Here is a 24650-nt window from a genome sequence, read left to right on the forward strand (position 1 = left end):
AGTCCTGACTCAGTCAATTATAGATGATGTGAGAGGGCGGGTGTGTGTGTTTAGGGCACGGATGGCTTGGGGCTAGAAGCTCCTCTTGAGTCTCTCTGTCCTTGCCCGGATGATGCGGAACCTTCTACCAGATTGCAGAAGTTGGAACAGTTTGTAACAGCTGTTGGAACAGCGTGTGACAAAAGCTGCAGTCAAGACTAACTGCTTACAGTGAGCTTCTGTGTGTACACTCACATCTATTAAAGCACATCCTGGTTGAATCAAATATTAATGATCCTGTTTGTTCAGCTTCACTTATTCAGTATTATTTAGTAGCATCTCCTTATTTTCTTTTCTCATTTCATTGTATCTATAGTGACCCAAATATTCTGACGAAGCTTACATATAATGTCATAGAAGTCCAAATGAATATATACTGATTATATACAGGACATATTGTGTTTATATATTGGACACATTTATGGGCACACTGCTAAAAGAATGTGGTTGTATACGACTCATAGTTTTAGATTAAGATTCAGGCTTTCATGGTCCCGGGTCTTCTCTTGTTTTCTTGCTTTTTCTCCCTCATGTCTGTGTTGTTGCACACGTGTTTGTTTACAAACGTTCCCACATCCTTATTAGTTACCCACCTGTCAAAAATCAGCTGATTAACTCACCTGCTCCTCATTGGGTCGTTGTGGCAGCTATTTCTATTGGTATTCTATTGAACACGACACAAAGCCATCTTTGACAGGCACGTTAGAAGCATCTCGACCTACTGTGGTTTTGTACAATCCATCAAATCCACCAAGTTTTTATCAGAAGCGATTTTGGTTGAAAAATGATGTCCTGGTTCAGCCAAAGAGGATAGATAACGTTTGTTGTACCAACTCTTTGTAGCTCGATCAAGTCTTAAGGACTGGCTCTGGCAGTGATTCTCCGTGGATTGTTTCCTCCAGCATGGTGGTAAATTGCCTCCTCTTGTTTGATGTTTGCCTTCATATGTTCTGCTTGGTTTTCATCTGGTCTCTGGTTGACTATAGAACTTACCTGCCTTGTCCCATGGCAGTTCTGTTCACTGCTAGACCCAGTCCTTGTTGTTCTTGCAGCTATCCACCTCACTCCAGTAGATACTACGCTTTGGATAAGCAGTAGAGAGTGAGCACTGACAGTCCTCTCCCTCTCAAGTACCCTCCCTGGACCTCAACCTCAGACTCTTCATTTATAGTAACGGAAGCTGATGAAGGCCTCAAGTATAGCAATGATTTAGAAATACCTTAGCTTTCTCTTATAATGAAGAATGCATTTCTTAAAAATATGACTGTTAGCATGTTGTATTTCCATAAAAGCAGAGGTTAAAGTGGACCGGCACAATCTGGAACAGCCTTCCAACACATTCAGGTAATGAGCAATTAAATCTGATAGGCAGGTGAATGCATACTACTATTGAATTAATTTTTCATGTGCTGCAGCTTAGCAGCCCTTCCAGTGATAGCACTGAGATACATCCTCTGTAAATAAGAAAGTAATGACATCCCACAGCTAGCTTACACGTCCAATGCACCCTTTGTTCTTCCCCCTTAGGTGCAGATATAAATAAATTTGAAGTCGGAGTATTTCAGCATTTAGCTAGTACTACAAAATAAGAGCAAACATAAGCAGAGTAACATTTTTTTAGAGCGTCAGGTAATTTCAAATGTAACTTTTCAAACATCTCAACAAATGCAGCCAGTTTGGCACAAAAAGTATCTGTTAGCCAATGTTTAATGCTGCTCGAAAAAAAAGTGCAACAGTGAGAGATGAAGAAAGACAGGACAGGACATTTACTGCAAGCTAAAGTGGTTAGTTTGCATTACTGTGGTGAAATGCACAGCGATGTACTGTGATGGGACTGGAGCAGGAGCAGGCTGTGGCGTTCATGGTCAATATTAAGTTACATCACGGATAACAGAAATCAATTTATACTTAAGGTAAAGACCAAGATGATCCAAATGTTACCTCTGGTAGTACCTTTATGCTCTCGGAAATCAGTCATAAACTCATGTAACATGTGGTTACATCTTGTTCAATTCACTTGCTTGAATCCACAAAGAGCAGTGAGACGGGAGTAACAGAAAACTGATCACAGCGTGAACACAAAACTCTGCTTAATCTCACAAAGAAGTTGTTAGGACTTAATAAATGTGACGGGTTTTGCCCCCATGCTGCACTGCATACCCAATGTTAAGGTTAAACAGGTAAAATGTTAAAAACAAGCGACCTATTCTCCAACGATATCTCCAAGAAGTTTCACCCTCAAAACAGTGATTAACCTGCAACACTGAAGACACCATGAAATAATAAATATGGAGTTTTCTGTGAGTTGAATATGATTCGACCTAAAGCCACAGTTGAGTATCTGTCAGCACATCGAGGGCTGATCACCTTTAGCGGGCCCGCCTTGAGACTTACTGGGTTGTAATTTTCCAAAGGCTCATATGTCTACAACATGTGGATATTGTACTGTGTACCTGTCTCACGGTCTCCTGGGGCCTGTACTGATAATTATAAGTTTTTCAGAGGAGAACTGCAAAAATGATTTGGTAAGCATACAGTTAAAGGTTTAGTGTCATCACTAATGATCAGTTAAACTGTGGGTTTTTTAGAGGTAACCAGAAGGTGTTAATTTTAGCTAATAGAAAAATTAAAGAGAGATTCCTTGTCAAAAAAAGAAAATTACAGACAAAAATGACATGAATAAAAAAGTTTTTCGATGCCAGTAACTTCTTTCAGCATTGTTGTCATGACAATTTCAGTGTCAAAGAAATGAAACAAACAAAAAACCAAAACAAATATACAACATAGATGATGATTCACATAGAATGCTCAAAATGCGTTGTCTCCTTATTTTGCCAGGCACTTTCACAACCTCAGTCTCAGTTCTAATTTCCTATTCGTCAGAAGAATGTTAAATGCTTATTGACAGTGGACTCATCTCTGTGCTTGTCCTGCTAGACCTCAGTGCAGCGTTCGATACTGTCGACCATAATATCCTATTAGAGCGATTAGAACATGCTGTAGGTATTACAGGTACTGTGCTGCAGTGGTTTGTATCATATCTATCTAATAGACTCCAGTTTGTGCATGTAAATGGAGAGTCCTCTTCACACACTGAGGTTAATTATGGAGTTCCACAGGGTTCAGTGCTAGGACCAATTCTGTTTACATTATACATGCTTCCCTTAGGCAGCATCATTAGAAGACATAGCATACATTTTCACTGCTATGCTGATGACACCCAGCTCTATCTGTCCATGAAGCCAGATAACACACACCAATGAGTTAAACTGCAGGAATGTCTTAAAGACATAAAGACCTGGATGGCCGCTAACTTTCTGCTTCTTAATTCAGATCAAACTGAGGTTATTGTACTCGGCCCTGAAAACCTTTAGAAATATGGTATCTAACCAGATTCTTCCTCTGGATGGCATTACCTTGGCCTCCAGTAATGCTGTGAGGAACCTTGGAGTCATTTTTGACCAGGACATGTCCTTCAATGCACATATTAAACAAATATGTAAGACTGCTTTCTTCCATTTGCGCAACATCTCTAAAATTAGAAATATCCTGTCTCAGAGTGACGCTGAAAAACTAGTTCATGCATTTATTACTTCCAGACTGGACGACTGCAATTCATTATTATCAGGAAGTCCTAAAAACTCCCTGAAAAGCCTTCAGCTGATCCAAAATGCTGCAGCAAGAGTCCTGACAGGGACTAGAAAGAGAGCGTGTACATCACCCATACAAGGCCTTGTCTAAGAGGAATAGTGCTGTATTAGCCCCACAGAACAGTTTACTTGTGGTTCGTAAGACATTTGAAAGTAGAGGCAGAGCCTTCAGCTTTCATTTGAGGAGAAAAGCTAAAAGTTTTTATAGTTTTTAAACTGTTTTCCTCTAAGAAATAGTATGCCTGATTCTGTGATGAGATTTGTGGTAAATGTCAAAACGGTACAGTATTTTAGTGAAGACTAACGACAGTGAAGACTAACCATATTTACCCAACGAGTACAGTATAACGTCTGAAGAAAAAAAGTTTTATTTGTTATCAAACTGATGGAAAAAGGTTATGAAAAGTAACAATTGTGACAAAAATGTGATTTCTAAGAAAAAGACTGCACCTGGTGACTTAATGACAATGACAGGTAATGGAAACATAAAAGGACAATTGAGCAATGATTTATGGTCCCACAGAATTTGTCTTTCCAAACTTTGAAGGCCCATTCTTTTGTTGTCTCTTTGTCATAAATCTGATGTTGTTCTCTCCAAAAAACTTAAAATGAAACTAAACAAATCAGTACTGTCACCCAGAACAAGAAAGTCATGGTACAGAAGAAAGGGCACGTTGTATTTGTCGGACAGTAATTAAATATTCATGCAACTTTAGAAACATCTCTTTTTAGATTTCTAGGCTAACAATACATTTTATTCTTTATGAATAGCAATATGATTCTTCACATTCTCGTTAGAGTCTTTCTCCATGTAAATTAATAACAGTTAATAAATTTCTCATGAAATCTGTTGATAAACCATGTGTTTAGTCTGTACAATAGTGGTACTAAAAATTACAACTGTCATGGTATATGTACAATTTACTACCTACAAAGTACAACAGATAGCATGTAATAAAATATGTAAACAAATTTCTTCTTTTTTGACACAGTTGACTGCGATAGCAGATAGAATTCACACTTTCAACATTAGATTTATTTCTGTATACACATTTGTTAACAGTGTTGTAGTACTGCATTTGTCTTCTTCCTGACACCTCCATAAAAAAGAGAATGATACGCAATGAACCAACACACAATTTTGCAAAGAGAGAAGACCACCACTAGCTATGCGTCGATATTAGACCTTTTTCTTTTGCAGATTTTTCAGCAGTTTTCAGGGGCTCAGGGCAAGTCCCAATCTAATGACGTTTTGGCTTGTGCATTAAAGAGAACGTGGTCCAAGTCGAACACTGCATACTGGACTTGTGCTATACCATATGAATCAGGATGGCATGCATTTTACAATCACGTGTTTCTTACCGAGAGAACTGGCAAGCTCTCTCCACAAAGCTTCACTGTGTCAGCCAGACAATGAGAATAATTGTGTTCTGAGGTATGCCCTCTCCATTAGTTTATACACAGAAATCATTTTCTTTTCTTGCTGTTCTTTTGTTGGTTTCTCATTAGCCTGGAGCAAAAATAGTTAAGACACAGCACTTATTTATAAACCATAAAAATTGGTAATATTTTGATACAAGAGTCCTTTATTTTTACAACCATTGTGTGCCTGACCCCCTCTTGTTAAGCACTATGTTGTTTACATGCTGAAAAGGTGTAATTTTATGAGCCTTTTGTAATTAACAATTTCACAAAAAATTGTTTAATGCCAAGGATCACGTAGCTCTAAAAGTCACTTAGGAGAATGATGCTGTGAAGTATTTCTCTACCAATAATGTCTCTGACCAGATAGAAGAGTAAGGTCTCTAAAGTTGCTATTTAACCTTGTCATTAAGCTTTTGCTTAATAGTAAGTGTGCTTTATGTTACAGTACATATCATCAGTTCAACTACTCAGCACAGTATAAGAATTTTCAAGTTCCATATTATACCATCATTTGTCATAGCTCCTCACGAGGAAACTGATAAGTAAAAGTTCTCTTAGTGCTCTCTTTCTTCGCTCTCTCGTGTACACGAAAGTCTCACAGTCACACATAATACTCCTTATCCTTGTTTTTCTGTCTCTTGTTGCTGCCTTTCAAGCTTTGCTGTTTGTCCTTCATGACAGCGCCATTGCTCTGCACAGCCGAGTTGGTTATGTAGTTCCTGCTCTCGTCCACCTGGTAGGAGCCTTCATCCCTGTTCCTGTACTTATACATGGCATATAGAAGGATGAGGATGCACAGGGCAGCGGCCGCCACTATTCCGATGACCATCCCGGTGGTGCTGCTAGATTCGCGGACCACTTCCGAGGGCCCTGGAACTCGCCTGACGCCTGGCTCTGTGGGAAGTGCTGTGGGTATATTACGGAACATTGGGGAGGTTATTAATGGGCCCCTCAGCTTGGTGCTGTCTACCTCAAAGGATGTGGGCAATGGAAGCAACGCTAGGTCGGGCCGGGGTTTTAGCTCGCGGTTATTCGTTTTGCCAGCTGGCTGTTTGGAGGGTTGCGGTGGAGGCAGAGGTGGTGGTGGTGCGGCTCTGGTCGGCGGTTCGTGCTATGGCGATAGTGGTAGTCCTACTGCGTCTGGAGATGGAAGGTTTGTTACGTATAAAAGTCTTGGTTGCATTTGCTTTGTAGTCACCTTGAAAGCCTGACGTGGACAAGGTCTTATCTGTTACCAAGAAGAAGGTTGAGTAAAAATCTTCATCATCAGTAGGGTGGCAGCTTAGACTTGAACGCTTTCCCAGAGCCATACCCCGATATCACCAAGCCATCATCATCACAATCATCGCTGCCTCGGTCCGACAAGCAAGGTAGCCCCGCCTCAGTGGCCTTGGACAGGGACTCTTTGGTGGTCTCAAAATGGTGAGGAGTGGGTGGTGGGTTGAGGGAGTGGGAATGAAGGGTGTACAAGGAGCTACAGAGGGGTGCACTAATGGATCCTCAAGTATTTTGACGACTAACTCATCTCCTGGGGTTAGAGACACACATGTAGACACGTTAGAGGGCAACGTTTTATTAAGACAGTGCAATGCATTTGACACACCTGGACTCACAACACCTCATCTCAAATCAATGATCATGACTTGGCATATCGGTTTCTAATAAATCAGTCAAAAGTGATGCACATTTATCTTTGAATCCTGCTCTAAGTTCCAAAGGAAGTAAAAATGCATGACTTATCTATCTTTGTTTAACAAACTGAAGAACAAGTTATTTCTGCAACAAGAGCAGGTAGGTGCTGTTTGACGCATATACATAGAAGATACCGTTAATAATGTGTCCTCAAAGGTGATTTCTGTCAATGGAGAGAAATGATCCACTTACTAATAGGGATGGGTACCGGTATCATGGCACCGGTTCTGACATAAACGGTAGTAACCAGACCAAAAAGCAGCGCACATTTCGGTGCTTTATTTCGGTGCTTTTTTTTCCCTGAGACGTCACACACTTTAAATTCTAGCCAATCATTTTACCTTTGCAAGCGTAGTAGGCGGGCCCAGGTACGTACGTTCTTTTAGAGCAGAGCTACAGATTAAAAATGCCCAAGGCGAAGCGGTCAAAGTCTGGCTGTACTTCACAGCAAACGATGCAGACTCAGCAGCAACAAGTGCTTTAAGGTGATACTGTGCAAAGGAGGTAACACCTCAAATCTGATGAAACACCTAGCGATGTATAGCGTTTTGTTAAAAGCCGAGAAATGCGCCGTATTTGATAGCTTGAGTGCGGGTGTGGTGCCTGTTATCGGACCCGGAGTTAGCAACATCCCCCAAGAACCCGAAGAGGAGAGTCCTGGCCCCTAGCCCTGCCAGTGTAGCAGAAATGATGAGGATGATGATGCAGCAGCAGCCGTTCTTCTCTGCGTGAGTAGCTTAATGTTGTTCGTGTGTAATTTACGTTGAGTAGGCTAACCACGTTATTACATTAATGCATGTAAGGTGAACTAGCAAACATCATCATAGCTACATGCGGCTGTCTTCTTGTTTGATGGCAGATACTCCCTTCACCCTGGCCAAAAAGGCTAAAATGACCAAAGAAAAAGAGGGAAACAGCTGAACATGAGAGGTTTTTGGACAAAGTTTGTGTTTTTTCCATTGTTTAAGCACCGATTCGAGCACTGTTTAAGCACCGGTATCGGATAAAACCTAAACGATACCCATCCCTACTTACTAACCACATTTAACAAACTCTCCGGTCCTCAGATGTAATCCATTACATTTTGTCATGCTAAATTGTGCTAAATGCAAATTACTTAAATCATATTTAGTTGAGTCGTTTTATAAGATACAGTTTTTTCCTAAAGAAAGTAGGGTAAACTGATATATCAAGCCAAAATCATTTTATCGCACATGCAATAAAAATAATTTTGATAAAACAGATGATGCCACTATATTTCCTCCTGAAAACATTGGGAAAGGCTGAAAAATCTAAATAAAAACACAGTACAATGATTTGCAAATTATTTATAGTATATTAAAATATTCACTTTGAATTTCATGCACTTCAAGATTGGAAAAGTTGTTGAACAACAACAAAAAACGAAACAAAAACACCTAATCAGGTTATCAAGTAACATATGACTGTGTATGTAAATGACTGTCTTGGGCCCACACTCATTTGAAATAAATGCAAAGTGGAAAACTGTGCTCTGGCCTGACTGCTTAACAGTTCTTTTTGGAGAGAGAGGCCATCTAGCTTGTTATCAAGCACAGCTAAAAGCCAGCATTTGTGATTGTGCAGGCATTGGCATTGGTTACTCGCACTGTAAACATGTTTACAAGGTATGGCATCAACCAGGCAATATTTATTACAGGAAGTCTTGCTTATTTCAACAAGTCAGTGACCACACACCTTGCACGTTTTGACATGGTGTACCAATTTTCAAGAACGAGCTGATGAAGCTCGGCTACAAAGTGGGGTGAGGATCAGTGAGCAGACCTGAGGTATTTAAACTAACCTGAGGTGTTAGTATTAGAAAGAAGAAGGAAAATGCCAGTTTAAACTGTTTGTTTGTTTGTTTTTCATTGTTGTTGTTGCAAATCATTGCATTCTGTTTGTAGTTACATTTCATACAGCATCCCAACATTTGCAGAATTGAATTTGTACAAAAATAGGACTGATAATATTTTACACTTTGTATAAAAGAGTTTGATGTACTTATCATAGTCTGTAATCTAAAGCTGGCAACAGTCGGAGTAAACATCGAAAATGCGACTGTTACACTGACATAAAAAGTCTCCATGCAGTATACAGTTGTTGATGCACATACCAAATTAGATGTCAACTAAAAGCAGCAAGTATGCAACTCACAAATAATCACAAACACAACATCCACAAGCACAAAATTTAAGATGATCATTTCTATAAAACATATCCAGGGTTAAGAGATGCAGTTTGCAAGATTTTAAAACCAAAACCTGTCCTTAAGATCATTAGCTTCTAAAAAGTGTTACTACTGTATATATATTACATACACATATTCACCACTAATCAGTTATTTCTTTGGATGAGTAGTAGTACAATACCTGCATTTTAAAAGTCATTTTAAATTTATTAACGCTTATTCTGCATGAAAGTATTCTACAACCGCGAGGATATTAACCAAAAAGGGAAATTTACACTAATGTGAACCTAATGCTTTGACTCTATCCAGACGTGAGAAGTAATAAAGTATACCATTTTGTTACTGTACTTGAGTATTTATTCCTCTGAAACATTTCTGAACACTTTCCACATTTTCAAAACAGGCTTGTTACTTTTTGTTTAAGATATCTGAAGGGTTTTACTTCATCAAACAAACTGGTGTGAGCCTAAACCGTTAATGAAAGGCAGTCTTTCATGTCACGTCATGTTATGTCAGTTAGACTAAGTGTGTGTGTGTGTGTGTGTGTGTGTGTGTGTGTGTGTGTGTGTGTGTGTGTGTGTGTGTGTGTGTGTGTGTGTGTGTGTTGCATGTTAAGAAGTATAAGTGGCTTTTACGGGGCATCAAAATAACAATCCAATATGGCTACATATAAAAGGCTGTTGTCATAGTTTAATTTACTTATATCCCTAAAGGATATATATCGAAAGGTTTCTGAGAGCAAGTGCCGGCATAACAGCTGATCGATACTGTAATGCAGAATAAGAAACGAATAAACTCTTTAAAATGACTAAGATAGGATAACCTTTATTAATGCCACACGTGGGAAATTTGAAAGAGCCAGTAAGCTACTAATACGGATGGAAGAAAGCAGCTAATTCCGAGTATATTAATGTAAATTGTCACCTTGCCAGTAGTCTGACACACCTAAAATGAAACATTGGGAAAAGCCTCACATTTTACAAACTGCATCTTTGAAAATCAGTGCAAGGAGAAAACGTACAGACTGGATATCGTCAACTTACATCAAGAAATTGCCCACGTGAGTTAGGCATGAGGAAAAGAATTTACAAAGGAAAAGTTGGGTAAGACTGTTGGATAGCCACTGTTAAAGGTCATTTTTATCCATTGTAGATTGTGTTCTATCTTAAAACGTGACGGTACAGGGAGGCAACAACACATACAACCACACCACATAACATAAAAAATAAACACCATAATACTGTTTTTTATCTTTTGTTTTTTCCTGGTAAATAAGTTGTTTTGTACAAAAAAATCTGTGTATCTTTTTTTCATTGCAAGAGACTTCAGTGACACCTAAAATCTATTCATGTTATAGTTTTTGCTTAATTTGACATATGTTCTTTAGAATGGATGGATGACTTTATATTGTAAAATCTCTAAAGACAAGGGAAAGGGTGAAGAGGGATTGGGACCTACGAACATATTACATAGGAAATGAGGATGATGAGGGTGACAGTGTAAGTCAGTTGCCATGTCCATGTAAAGGCAGTACGAAGCGGTCGGGCGGCATTAGAGCTTTGGGCTGTAAGGAAGGGATGGGGATATACAAACAATGAGCAATATACATGCCCATCTACAGAAAAGAACAGAAAAACTCTAACACTGACATGTCTCACAAACCCTAAACTGCAACTTCTTAGCCATGCAATTCATTCGTTTGTTTGTTTGTTTGTTTCATTACAGTCAAAATATTCTTTCTTTCTTTTTTTTCCCTCTTTTTTGTGAAAAAAGATTGTAAAAAATCTGAAAAATGGAAGAAATGTGACAAGTGGATGTGGAACTGCTTCACCTACTAATTTGTGAGTTTCTGAACAGGTTCAAACAAGTCGGACTTTTTTGCCATCTTTTGAATGTTGCTTTCATTGTGACTTAGGAGAGCTTAGTGCTGAAAGTAAAACACACAAGCTAGTCGCTGTGAAGGAGTTCCAAAGCCCAAAAAGTTAAATTATATGGAAATTGTTCACAAAATAGTAATTTATGTATTATCTGATTTCAAAAAGAAAAACCATAAAAGAATAGAAAACAGACTTGTAAAGCCAAAAACATATTCAAAACCAATTGGATAAACTACCAAAAATATGACCAGTTAAAAACTATCAAATGAAAAATGTTAAGATGGAAGAACGAAGCCATTTAAAATTTTGCACACACTACAACCAGATGCACACAATAGAAAACAGACACTGCTGAGAAAGGTGCTCGACTGGACGACGGGCTCCTCTCTCGTGTGTTTCTTGATGACAAATCTATTTGTAATGTTAGTTTTTAAACATGAACCGGCCGTGCAGTCTGGGTGTACATCGGAGAGCGATGGTACTGGCTGAAAATGGGTTGTTATTAGAACTCTCCTTTGGTTTCGTTTTAGTTGTACTGCAGGATGTTGATGCATGCTTAAAGTAAGTTGCATTTAGGGAAAGTAGAAAAGAAACGACACAGCAAACTGGGCGCAGGTAGGACTGACCGATGTTAGAAGAACAGGAGACAGACGCTGTGTCCCAATCTCATAACCAGTGAAGTTTAAACAGGAGTTTACACTGAAAAGAAACGTGTGCTGCAAGGTTGCACACAGCCAAGCTGCAACTTTGGAAAGCCATTAGCAGTTCCCCGATGTCTGTTCATTCAACGTCCAATGTATCCAGGACGCAAACTCACATGACGAGTTTGTCACTTTAAACAATCCCAATAGCCCCACCCCTCCAATCACCAAAGAAAATAGTTGTATAGAGTATGCAATTGGGACACAGCTCACGTTGAACTAACAGCAGTGTGTGAGAAACAGAAACAAGTAACATAAAACATACATTAATAATGTTTTATTAAATGTGGAATGCATTTCATTAGAATTTAAAAGACAAGTATAAAGCTGATATCCATTAGACTGTGCATGTTGCAAAGGTGTTCTCCAGAGGGGGAGTTTGGGATAAATTGCTGCCAAGCCAAAACGTATCTTATTAGATCAAACAAGGATCTTAAAGTAGCAACTTGGACAACTTTGGTCCATGCTGGGTCAGCACTCCAAATGTTCTCGTGAGAAAACAGGTGAATTCCTCAGTCTAGTTTAGGAATTCTGCCTCGAGTGGAGGACTTCAAATATGTCTTGGTTAGCTTCATGAGGGGGGGAAGAAAGAGCATCTGTGCTTACGTGGACACTGTAGCAGACAGCTGTGCAGAGAGAGCCAGGCTTTTGCACGGTTTTTGATTTAGAACAGATTCATGTTACACTCGCACCTATGTCCACCAGCTGTGACTGAAAGAATGCAACTGTGGGCACATGTGGCAGAAAAGGATTTCTTCCAAAGGGAATCTGGCCTTTTATAGAAGCGCGAGAAGCATGTTGAAAGGTGTGGTCATTCAAGCAAACACAGCTCCTTTTCATTAAAGCAAGAGCCGGTTGACGTGGTCCAGGCATCTGACTAGCATGCTTCCTACTCCTTGTTGAGCTGTTTCATTCATTTTCTATTGAGACGATAGGGTGGTGAGATTATGTCTGACAGCTGGCTTGGGCCAAGAATGTAAGGTCTGGGAATCTCTGATTAGACTGGTGCCTCTGTGACCCAGACCTGATGAGGATGGTAAATCAATATATGAACAAAACACTATGCATAACTTGTCTTCTTCCATCACGACTTTTTGCTGCACTCACTGTGAGTTTAAACTGTAGAGCATAATGAAAGTTGACTTGTTGTTCCTAGAGTATTTAAAAGTAGAATGGGAGGCAGAGCCTTCAGTTTTCAGGCCCCTCTTCTGTGGAACCAGCTTCCAGTTTGGATCCAGGAGACAGACACTTCACTGTTAGGGTTAGTCACTCTTTCTTATTCACTGTGGGTTTATACAAGACTTTATTCATTTGTTATTATTAATCTCTGTCTCTCTTCCACAGGATGTGTTCTTTCCCGTCTTCCTCCCCTCACCCAAAATCAGTTGGGGCAGATGGCCCCGCCCCTCTGTGAGCCTGGTTCTGCCGGAGGTTTCTTCCTGTTAAAAGGGAGATTCTCCTTCCTGTGGCCAGGAGCTCGTTCTTAGCGGAGGTCAACTGTGTTCTCTTTTCTATGAAAAGTCAGCTCATGTTTCCCTGCTTTAATGTTTTCAAGATGAAGACGCAGCAGTAGGAACTCTTTGGTTTACATTAGCGTCAGCAGTAACTTATTTGCTTCTTTCTAGTTGTGTTGCTTTTGACAGACAGATTGTACTGCCGCAAATATAAAAGCAATCGTTTCATCAGTGAGCTTAAGGTTTAGTTACAGTTGTGTTACTTCTAGAGACTTGAAACAAAAATCCTAGAAACTGTTACTTTAAACCTTAATAAAGCATAAAACTGTAAATGTTACTATTGAGAATAGTAACATTTACAGTTTTATGACTGCTATCTTGGTTTAAAACTTTATTTATTTAATGAACGAAACCACTTGTTTTAATTGGGATATAGTTTTTGTAGTGTCAGAATGTTTGTTGTCCTGTATCAATATAACTACAGTGAAACAGAAAGTACAATATGTTTCCGTTTTAAGGTTTGATATATCAAGACATTAATATCGTAGGTCTGTTCTGAATTATCCCCATATATCATCATACGGTCCTCAGTAGATTCTAAAATTATTTAAAGTCAGATGCACAACAAAACGTGACATATTATACTGTGCTATTAGTTATCAAAAACTAAGCAAAGTGCAGAAGCAGTGTGTGAAAAAAGTACACCCAGTGATTCAATACACCTTCAGTAACAACTTCCTGTGCAGCTTTATCAGTCTCTCATATTGTGATGGAGGAATTCTGGCCCATTGAAGTTTTTAAACATTAGTTTTTGTGTGAATGTGAGAGTGAATAAATACTGCAATTGTGAAGCGCTTTGAGGGCCCCGAAAAGCGCTTTGTAAAAGCAATCCATTATTATTGTTATTATTATAAATCTCTTGGCACAGCCTTTCAGTGAGGAGTTGTGGCGTTACGCTGGGCCGATTCGAGACCTTTGTTCCCATCTTCTGTTGAAGGAATACTTCATTTTCACACGCTGCTTCTGCATTTTAGCTCAATTTGCACAAAATAAACAATGATATAGTGTAATATGTCATCTGATGACATTTATGTCTTTCACTTCTACATATCGTTTTACGTTCAGAAACATCCTATTGTCATTGAATAATTGCAGCATTTAAACATATATAATTGTAACTTATTCTACAATTCTCATAAATAGAAATGATTATTATTTGATGATACAAAAAATAAGGATATCAGCTTTAAACCTGTAGTGTCATCTGATATATGAGTCAGTATTATAACTACATGTTTTTCCATGTAGGTCAAAATTGAATTCGACATGAATTCCATAAGATGGCAAATCTCTGATTAGCCTGAACTAAATAAACAATGTCAGAGGTTGTAGGAAGTCAAAAAAAAAAAATATTATCATGAGTCACGCTTCAGAAAATGGTCAACACCTTTCTGTGTGTGATTTGTGTTTGAGTGCACATCCAGCATATAGTCTCTAAACCCCTCCCTTATATAATAATTTACTTTAAAATGAACCCTTTAAAAAAAGGAAATTATCATTATTATTGTTAAATTTATGGCTTTGCTTTTATCTGTTACTTTCATTTTTATCACACTGGTTGATTATGGGTGAAATCCATTGCATGTGGAGCCACAGGATAAGAAAGTAAAGTCACTAGAATAGCAGTTATCTGAAGACCACGAGAATTTCCCAAAGATCCTACATTATACTGCAACAACTACCCTAAGGAAAGATATTTTTCTGTTCATAGGCCAAAGACGACTTCATCCTGGTAATAACTGACAAACCTTTGTGATAATCAAATTAAAGAGAAGAAGGAGCCTAAATATCCAAAAGCAAGTTTGATGCAGCCAAGATCCCCCAGATAATCAAAACATCAGAAGAAAATGAAATGCTTAAATTGATAAATACTGTCTCCAAAGGTAAAACCCATCGAGACTTGCTGGGATGTACGGTCTTAAAGTACAACCTATTTTTGAGCCAAACTTTCCTAAATGTGTTGTATGTACAAAAACACTATTTAACATTTTATTTAATATTATTAAATAATACTTAAGAGTCAAAGAGATTTTATTCTGTATAGTTCAGTAAAAACTAGAGAAGAATAAGGAACCCTATGACAGAATGTAAATGCATCTTTAGCCGAACCCTGCAATCACAAACTAATATTATATGATCCAAGTTATTTTTTCTCTACCCTGTTTGATAAAACAATTATTGTTGCAACATTTTTGGCATTTTTCATAAGAACAACTGGACAATTATCTGAAAATGCTTCTCAGATTTGATCTAGTTAGACATGTTGAGTCAGAAGTTTATGTTTGTTTCTAGTGCAGTCTCATCAGTGAGTGATGCTAGCATCTTACAGGATTTAAATGAAGGATTAGCACAATATTTGTTACTGGTTGTTGGCCTTTTTCATGGAAAAAATGTAACCTGCTTATTTGCACACTGAAGGTTTTTAATAGTTTGCAGTAAAACCATTTAAGAAGCCCTTTTAGTTGCCATCTTATGAAATCAACTGAAAGAAAAAAAGGAAAACGGAAAATTTCCAACAGAGAACAGAATCACTTGATAAATTCTCTAAACAAACCAGACAGACAACAGCCACACGAAGAAAAGAAAAGGAAAGAAAAAGAAGAAAAACACTGCGTTGAGTGAGAAAGATGACCATTGATGATGATGCAACCACAAAAAATGGCTTCCAACGTAAACAGAAATGCAAACAAAACAACCAAGTTTGTGTAATTGCAGGCGCATGGTATCAGTCAAAACACATGCAAGAAACGATCTTCCTGAAGTCAATGATTTTTAGAGTTTATCATACCATGATAACAATGATCGCTTAAGAAAAGAAAATGAAGAAAGCAGAATTTGTGGCAAAAAGTCCTTTTTTGCCATCAGCACCAAAACATGTTCAAATGTAAAGCAGCTTTAGAAAGGAAGTCAAAGCAGGACGGCAGACTGGTTCTGCCGTCAGTCTCGTGTGGACCTCGGTATGTTCAGGATTAAAACGTTGATGGCAAGAAAAGTTTCTTTTTTCTGCCTTTGTAGCTGCTTTGAAATAATAAGGTGATGTGTGTGTGTTTTCTTTTTTCTTTTTTTTTTAACAGCTGGAAACAGTTGTCACCCACCAAAACGTCATGCCACACATGATGAGGCCAAAATACAAAAATGCATTTTTAGACAACTGGCGAAAAGGCGGGAATGAAGTCTTGGCAACAAAACTTTAAAAAATGCAAAACAACCAGAAAAAAGCATCGACTTAGAAAAAGGAGCAAAAGAAAAGTAAAATCAAAGCATGCAGCTGTCAACGTCAACGTGATGTCCGGGTTAGAATGATGTGAATTTCTGTGTAAACATATGATTGGATGACTGGGGCCCTGTCTTTGTCTTTCTTCACAAATCCCCATGGATCTCACCCTGGACCTGACCGTTTTAAACCCATTTAACAACAATATTTCACATACTCTGAAAAAATTTGGGAATGACCTTCAGTAAGGGCATATGTTGTGATGAACATCATCTTTCCGGATTAGGAATCACACTATATCCATTTCCCTAAAGGGAACTTAAGAAACGGCGTAAATGTTTCTTTATCACACTATCACCTCCAGCATTTGTGATTTTATAGATATCTCGACTGTTTTGGAATTTGAATGTTTTAACATGCAGTTCACACCCATAGCTCCACTTTGGTGGCATTACGTTTACTATTTGGGTGAAAATCAACCTTCGCATCGACGATTGTGCTGTAAATGAGACACAGAACCTCCACCTATTTACATCCACCAGATGACCTGTTTGGGTGTTAAAGGTAGAGTCAGGTTTAGTGTTACAATAAATCTTATCACAGAAACACTTTACTTGAAAAGCAACGTCTTTTCCATTTCTGAAAATACTTTTTGGTGTGTGGCTAAGATGTAGCTTACCCCAACTCCTGAGTGACCTGGTGGATGTTCCTGTGATCATATTAAAACTAACAACTTTCAACTTTTTATCTACCTAAGAAATACGTGTCTATGCTTTTGTGCCATAGCAAAAATATATCTGTTAACTGTCCACTACAAAAACTGAAATATGGAAATTCCCAAACTCTTTCAATTTGAGTGTTAAGTTATCGCAACATTTTATTTATTTAGTCGTTTATTTTAAATATTTAGGTACAAAAAAGACAGAATAACAAGTACACCTAAAAGCAAAAGTGTAACCCAAAAAAAGAAAAACCTGTACACAGAAATTCAATGATATCTGTTCTCTAGCACATGTACCAATGCAAGCCTCTAAATCTGGGAAAGCACAAATAGAAACCAAAATTAAAATACATTGATGTAAACTAGACAACACTTTAGCTGAACACAAAATCTAAAACCAAAAACTGTTCAAATGTACTGTTTGAAACTTAAAATCAACAGAGCAATGAATGGCAGAAGCAATGGACTCAAACATGATGTTATAAGTTCAGCATCAGTACAGAGAACATGGTTCACCATCATACAAACTCGGCATACTGGTGATGACATGGACTAACCCTCATTTTCCCCCTTAGCAGACAACAATTGAATGTACATTGGTGACCATGTTGACTACTTTGTATAACCCCATGTGCAAGTGTAGCTCATGACCTTGATACATTAGCACTGTGCTAAATTAAGATTCTGAATGTACAAATACATTTGAATACCCAGTTTTCTTACATTAAGTATTGCTGAGGAATTGGGCTTAGCTTACTGTTACCACCTTGGCCATTTATTAAGATACACTTTGACTGACCATGGGGGCGTGATGCTTTAAGGATACCTCGATCCTCTATTGCAGATGAGTGACAGCACATAGAAAGCAAGCAAATGCAAACTAACCTAGCCCACCTGTACGGCTAGTTTCACACTCCTCCTCATCTTCATCATCACTCGAACACTCGGCAGATGACCCAATGTCCTCTTGGTGCTTCAGGGCCAGAATGTTGGTCATCAGAGACACAATATCCATAGCAAATATACCAAAACAGCAAAGAGCCACCAGAAGACACAAAGTAGCGCATAAAGAGAGGAGAAGAATATTTAAGACAAGTTAGAAAGTGAATGCCAATCACAGGAGCACAACAACGAGCAAAAGATCTTAAGTCAAGGTTCATCGTTTTTCAGAGCTTTCAGTTTGTTATAGTTTTTTCCATGGCTCAGCTGTTATTTACACTATTTTGTTGGTGGCGTTCTAATTAAGATGGTCTTTGGTGTCGAACGCAAATATCCTCTTTCATACTTCTCCAAACATCTACTGTCTCCCAAATTTATTTGGACTTTTGATGACTTTAGGGTCTGCCCCGTCTATTGAATGCTTTGGAGTTATGCTAAGTCTACACTGGGTGCAAAGTCCTCTGCTATTAGGTCAGGCAAAGTTGCTAAATGTTATTTACTTTCTGTAGGCTCTGGGTGTTATATACCTGACATATACACAGAATGACCTCAGCTGGTGGTTCCACACTTGAACCTTTCTTCTGTTGCCTGCTTGCCGGGTAATATAACTTCGGAACTGGTTCAGTGCTAGGACCAATTCTGTTTACATTATACATGCTTCCCTTAGGCAGCATCATTAGAAGACATAGCATACATTTACACTGCTATGCAGATGACACCCAGCTCTATCTGTCCATGAAGCCAGATAACACACACCAATGAGTTAAACTGCAGGAATGTCTTACAGACATACAGACCTGGATGGCCGCTAACTTTCTGCTTCTTAATTCAGATAAAACTGAGGTTATTGTACTCGGCCCTGAAAAGCTTAGAAATATGGTATCTAACCAGATTCTTACTCTGGATGGCATTACCTTGGCCTCCAGTAACGCTGTGAGGAACCTTGGAGTCATTTTTGACCAGGACATGTCCTTCAACGCACATATTAAACAAATATGTAAGACTGTTTTCTTCCATTTGTGCAACATCTCTAAAGTTAGAAATATCCTGTCTCAGAGTGACGCTGAAAAACTAGTTCATGCATTTATTACTTCCAGGCTGGACGACTGTAATTCATTATTATCAGGAAGTCCTAAAAACTCCCTGAAAAGCCTTCAGCTAATCCAAAATGCTGCAGCAAGAGTCCTGACAGGGACTAGAAAGCGAGAGCAGATTTCTCCTGTTTTGGCTTCCTGTTAAATCCAGAATTCAAAATCCTGCTCCTCACATACAAGGTCTTAAATAATCAGGCCCCATCTTATCTTAATGACCTTGTAGTACCATATCACCCTATTAGAGCACTTCGCTCTCGCTCTGCAGGCCTACTTGTTGTTCCTAGAGTATTTAAAAGTAGAATGGGAGGCAGAGCCTTCAGTTTTCAGGCCCATCTTCTGTGGAACCAGCTTCCAGTTTGGATTCAGGAGACAGACACTATCTCTACTTTCAAGATTAGGCTTCAAACTTTCCTTTTTGCTAAAGCATATAGTTAGGGCTGGACCAGGTGACCCTGAATCCTCCCTTAGTTATGCTGCAATAGACGTAGGCTGCCAGGGATTCCCATGATGCACTGAGTTTTTCCTTTCCAGTCACCTTTCTCACTCACTATGTATTAACAGACCTCTCTGCATTGAATCATACTTGTTATTAATCTCTGTCTCTCTTCCACAGCATGTCTTTATCCTGTCTTCCTTCTCTCACCCCAACCGGTCACAGCAGATGGCCCCGCCCCTCCCTGAGCCTGGTTCTGCTGGAGGTTCCTTCCTGTTAAAATGGAGTTTTTCCTTCCCACTGTCGCCAAAGTGCTGCTCATAGGAGGTCATATGATTGTTGGGTTTTTCTCTGTATCTATGAAGCTCCTTGAGGCGACTCTTGTTGTGATTTGGCGCTATATAAATAAAATTGAATTGAATTGAATTGAATAGATGTTGTAATGTACAGATGATCTGAGTTCAACTGAAAGGCTCTGCAATAGAACCTTGAGTTGAGTTTTTTTTTGGTTTGTTTTTTTTTTTTTTTTTTACTAATAAACAAAACTCATATAAACATTTGAAAAATAGTAGTTCTACCAATATTATCTAAGGGTTCCTAACATTAAATACATTCAGATGGTTTTACATTTAATATCAAAGAGCAGCTATTCCATTTGCATCAGCTGACATAAACCCAAGCAGGGCAGTAAGAGCAACAAGCAAAGAGTAGTTCGGCTGTTATCCTTGCCCCAGTTTCTTTTTAATCTTTTACACCTAAATTTGGCACAAAAGACTCTGGAATCTACCAAACCATGCCAAGCTGTGAATGCCCACGTCTTTAATATTGTGTAACGGTAAACAGATACTTTTAACATAGGTTAACTGACAGATGAGCTCTTTGCATTAATGCAGTTTTTACTTTTATTTCTATAGTGCTAAATCATCACAAGTAATCTTCACAGCAGTTGCTCTGAATCATATTAAATCATTAATTCTTTTTCATCAGAAGAAAAATCCTTTAAAAATATTCAATATTTAAAAATATTTCATATTCTAAAATCTGTCAAGATACTCCAGTCGGTCTTTCCCTTCTCTCCCTAAAACGGGAACAGCAGATACACAAGCAAGATAATCTGATACTACAACACAGCAATGAGACATTCACTTTCAGCTGCTACTACTTTGTATTAGGTTCAGATAACGTGTAAAACCTTTGAAATTGTATCCAGACTATAAGCTGCACATAAAGCATGAATATAGATTCGAGTCTGTAAAGTAAAGCCGGTGGAAATGCAATAAACCTACATTCTTTTTAATGACCAGTAGGCGCTGACTCTTCTGGTTTCAAAAACATTAATAGTTGTATGATATCTATGGGAGGTGGGCTTTTGACTTTTTTGCTCTGTGGCCTCAGTTAATATTTTCCTTATGTTAAGTTTTCTTCTTCCAGCTGCACCTTTTAGTGGTTGCCACAGTGGATCATGTGTTCACCTGCCTGTTTCATAGTTATATTGAATCTACCTTTTTAAAAATTATGGTCATTATTGGAGTTAGACACGACTACACTGCTATAGTCGCTCGTCAATAAGCATTTGATTTTTTTTAATAAGCATAAATAGAAGCAGCTTGCAAAGAGTTGGCTGGCGGTACGTGGCAGACTGCTGCCTACATTCTACTCTAACTGCTAACTTTAGCCACCATTTGCATCCTTTTTGGCCTCATAGAGCCATGCTTGCATAAACCAACGGATTATACCAATACATTTGGAGTCAAACCCATATTACAGCAACTGCTGCAGGACTGCAAGGTATGTAAAACCTTTTTTATTCCTTAAGTTATATTTAGCACCATGTGACTTGTAGTTATTAATCTATGTTACATACTGTCAACTTACACCACTGGTTTAAAATGGAGCACTGTAACAAAAAATAATTTCCCCCAGGGATCAATAAAGTATTCTGATTCTGATTCTGATTCTGATAACAGAGTAGCTAACAGCAAGTTAGTAGCTAATGTTAGCTTAGCTAATAATACTTAGAGTAGTTCTAAAAACTAAGGTTGCATAAAAGTGATGCTGTCATGAAATAAGCTGATCATTAATATTGTAAATATGGACAGACAACTAGATGTGGTTAGTTATACTTTCAAATAAGACATAGTCACCAAAAAATAAAGCACTCCAGTTTTCAACAGTTTAGGGTGGTTTAGTGTACTCAGAATATAGCTATCCACCCCCAGCTAGATCTATGGATGGCAGTGCAGGGCGATGGTGTTGCGCCCCCCCCCACCCTGAATTGTACAAGCAGGGGAAGATGGATGGCATCTTATTTTTGTATACAGGACATTTTAAAAATGTGCTCCACTTTCTTTCCTTCTTTCCTGAAATAGATTGACCGTATTATGTGTTGTCATCCATGTGAAAGAGCGTTATCTAAACTCCAATACGAGTCTAATGTAATCATATGTGTTATTCTTTTAAACTGAATTATTTGCATTTTGCACAAGTGTTTCCGGTTCATTACTTATTTCCTGATGCTTGTTTTAATTTACGATCATGACCATGGTATTAAACTCCTGCTTGTTACACAAAAGCTTCCACAGGTGTTTCCTGGTAGTCATTACTATTCTTTAAGTTTGCTTTAAAAGGTTATTACATGGTTACTAATATATTATTAAATGGAAACAGGCAGTTATGCATTTTGCAGCGCTGTTTCCTGCTTATTACACAGAAACTAATAGCAATATTTCCAGGTAATAATCACACTTCTTTAAGTTAGCCTTAATGGGTTATTCATATGTAATTAATTGGAAACAGGTAATTTGCATTTTGCAGCTGTTTCGTGCATATTACACAGAAACGACCATGGGTAATTGAGTGTTAATAACCACACAATTGCATTCTTGTTTCTTCCCTGATACCTTACTATTACCACTTTATTACCGAGCTGTATTTCCACATTATTACCCTCAGCTTTTGGGCTCTTATCATCCAATTACATAAATTTGCATGTAATATTACTCAGTGTGAACACTGTTGCTACCAGACTAATATTACTTGGATACTAAGTGGTTATTACTTTGGCAATTGCATGGTAAAAACTTAGAAATTACCACATTATTACGTTCTTGTTTCCGCTTTGTTACCCTACTATTACCACTTTATTACCGAGCCGTGATAGAAAGTGCAACCAAATGTTAATGCATCAAATCATGAAGGTTGAAGAACAACAAATATGACTCTTGCTTCCTGTATGTATAGTCATAAGAACATACATACCTGTACAGTTGAGGAAGATCTGTGTTTCCGTGTGGTCGTAGTGGACATCATGGTAGTAGTCTCAATGAAGGATGTTGTCATCTCTGGAGACATGGCTGTGGTCCTGGCTGAACCTGGCACACTAGGTACATCGCCTACCAGCCTTACACTGCCATTAATCTTGATGTTTGGGTTGCCTTCAGCTGCCATGTTCAACACCTTTAGGCCATTGTAATAAAGGCCCGAGAGCTGACCTTGAAAGGGCCGGCCACGATCACTACCACCAATTGCCACTGTTGCTTGTGTGTTGAAAATTGTTAACTGCCGCCCTAGAGAAGACATCCAGAGTAAGATATTGTCAACAAAGAAAGGACCTTTGAATAAAACAAAAATGCAAACACCCAGGTGCAGTGCCACTAAAACCCAATACTAAGCAAACTGCAACAGTGCGCACAGTAGCCAACCTCAAACATTACACTACACATATTTAGCTGTTGATTCCACCTTACAATGACAAAAGTAATTCATTTACAATACATAATGTATTCCTTTATTAAAACTGAATGATATTATATGTACTAAACTGAAACATAGATTTCTCACACAGTGGCATAAAACTGCATGATGAATTTTACCAACAGAACATAAAAAGAACCATTAACAGCACATCATTTGGTGAAAATAAATTAGTAAGGAATGAATCAGATGTGCTTGATCTCACTACTGCGTAGTGGAGACGCTGAAAGGCAGATGTGAGCTGCATAAGTGCAGCGGTTGTAGGGAGATGACATCTCCTCTGTGGACGAAGTTTGTGTACACACTCGCTAAATTAAAAACACAACCTTCACAGTTATTGCTGCTCTGTTTCTATAACTTTCAGTGACATTGCTTTTGTACAAATTCATTCACTTATCTAGTTCTTTGGTGAGTTCTCATTTTTAAGCGGTGTGTGGGTTCACATTCATGTTCAGAGGTTTTCATGCTATTCTAGAGGTTACAGTTAACTTTACATTAGCACAATCAGATACATCAGGTTGATTTGAAATTACCTTTCTCTTGTAGCCATTCTTCTACTGGTCTGGCAAATTTAAAAGGAATTTTCTTATTGGCCATCTGATAGCGTTCAATGTCGCTGTTCCCTTTAAAGTTTAAAAACACATGTATTAAACACAGATCGATGACCGGAGTCACATCATGAAGGAAATATCAATTTCTAGCTACATTTACAAAATAAATCTGAATTTAGCAGAAACATTCATTTTGGTTGAAACGGTTGTTGGTTAGAGGATGCACAGGGCTCATCATCTTTGGCTCTTTGGCTGTTACCAAACATTTTGTTTACAATCCTGACTTTTTTCTTCTTCACATTGTGTAGAGCAATGTCTCCGACTCCAGTCCTTCAGAACTGCTGTCCTGCAGCTTTTAGATGCATCCTTGTTCCAACACACCTGAATCAAATGATTGGCTTGTTATCAGGCCTTTGCCCAACTTGATGGGATGCTAAAGAGGTCATCTAAATATACCTGTTGAAGCAAAAATGTGTGTGTCTGGTATATATCCAAAGAACTGTGACTTTAGCACCAGACAGCTAAAATTAATTGACTTTGGCCTCCTGCAAGCTAGGCGCTTAATATCTTTGTATTGGAAGAAAGTGGATGTACTCTCAAGTCATATGTGGGTGAAGGAGATGGCATCATGTATTGTATTGGAACGACTTACTTATATTGTCAGAGGAAAGGGAGTAGATTTTGAAGAAATATGGTTACCTTTAACTGAGTTTCTGAGACATTATGAAGGGAATTAATTTAGAAAGTGATACTTGGTGCTGAGTTTTGGGTTTCTTTGTGTGTGTGTGGGTTTTTTTTGGTTTTTTTGTTGTTTTTGTTGTTTTCTTTGTTATCTGTT

General features: G+C 38.3%; 1 protein-coding gene across 7 annotated transcripts in view; it reads right to left on the reverse strand.

Moving 5' to 3' along the window:
• Positions 1–4038: 4038 nt before the first annotated feature.
• Positions 4039–24650, reverse strand: part of nrxn3a (neurexin 3a) — a 208152-nt gene continuing 187540 nt past the window's right edge. For 3 of the 7 annotated variants that reach the window (XM_026151866.1, XM_026151864.1, XM_026151868.1), the window contains 4 exons: positions 23795–23884; positions 22767–23074; positions 17928–18015; positions 4039–6020 (listed from right to left, as the gene is read on the reverse strand). In XM_026151866.1, coding sequence (XP_026007651.1) covers positions 5716–6020; positions 17928–18015; positions 22767–23074; positions 23795–23884 — 791 coding nt within the window. In that variant the 3' untranslated portion in view covers positions 4039–5715. The other 4 variants (XR_003270631.1, XR_003270630.1, XM_026151865.1 and 1 more) reach the window with 4 other exon arrangements.

The sequence above is a fragment of the Astatotilapia calliptera genome, chromosome 19 (assembly GCF_900246225.1).
Source record: "Astatotilapia calliptera chromosome 19, fAstCal1.2, whole genome shotgun sequence".
Lineage (NCBI taxonomy): Eukaryota > Metazoa > Chordata > Actinopteri > Cichliformes > Cichlidae > Astatotilapia > Astatotilapia calliptera.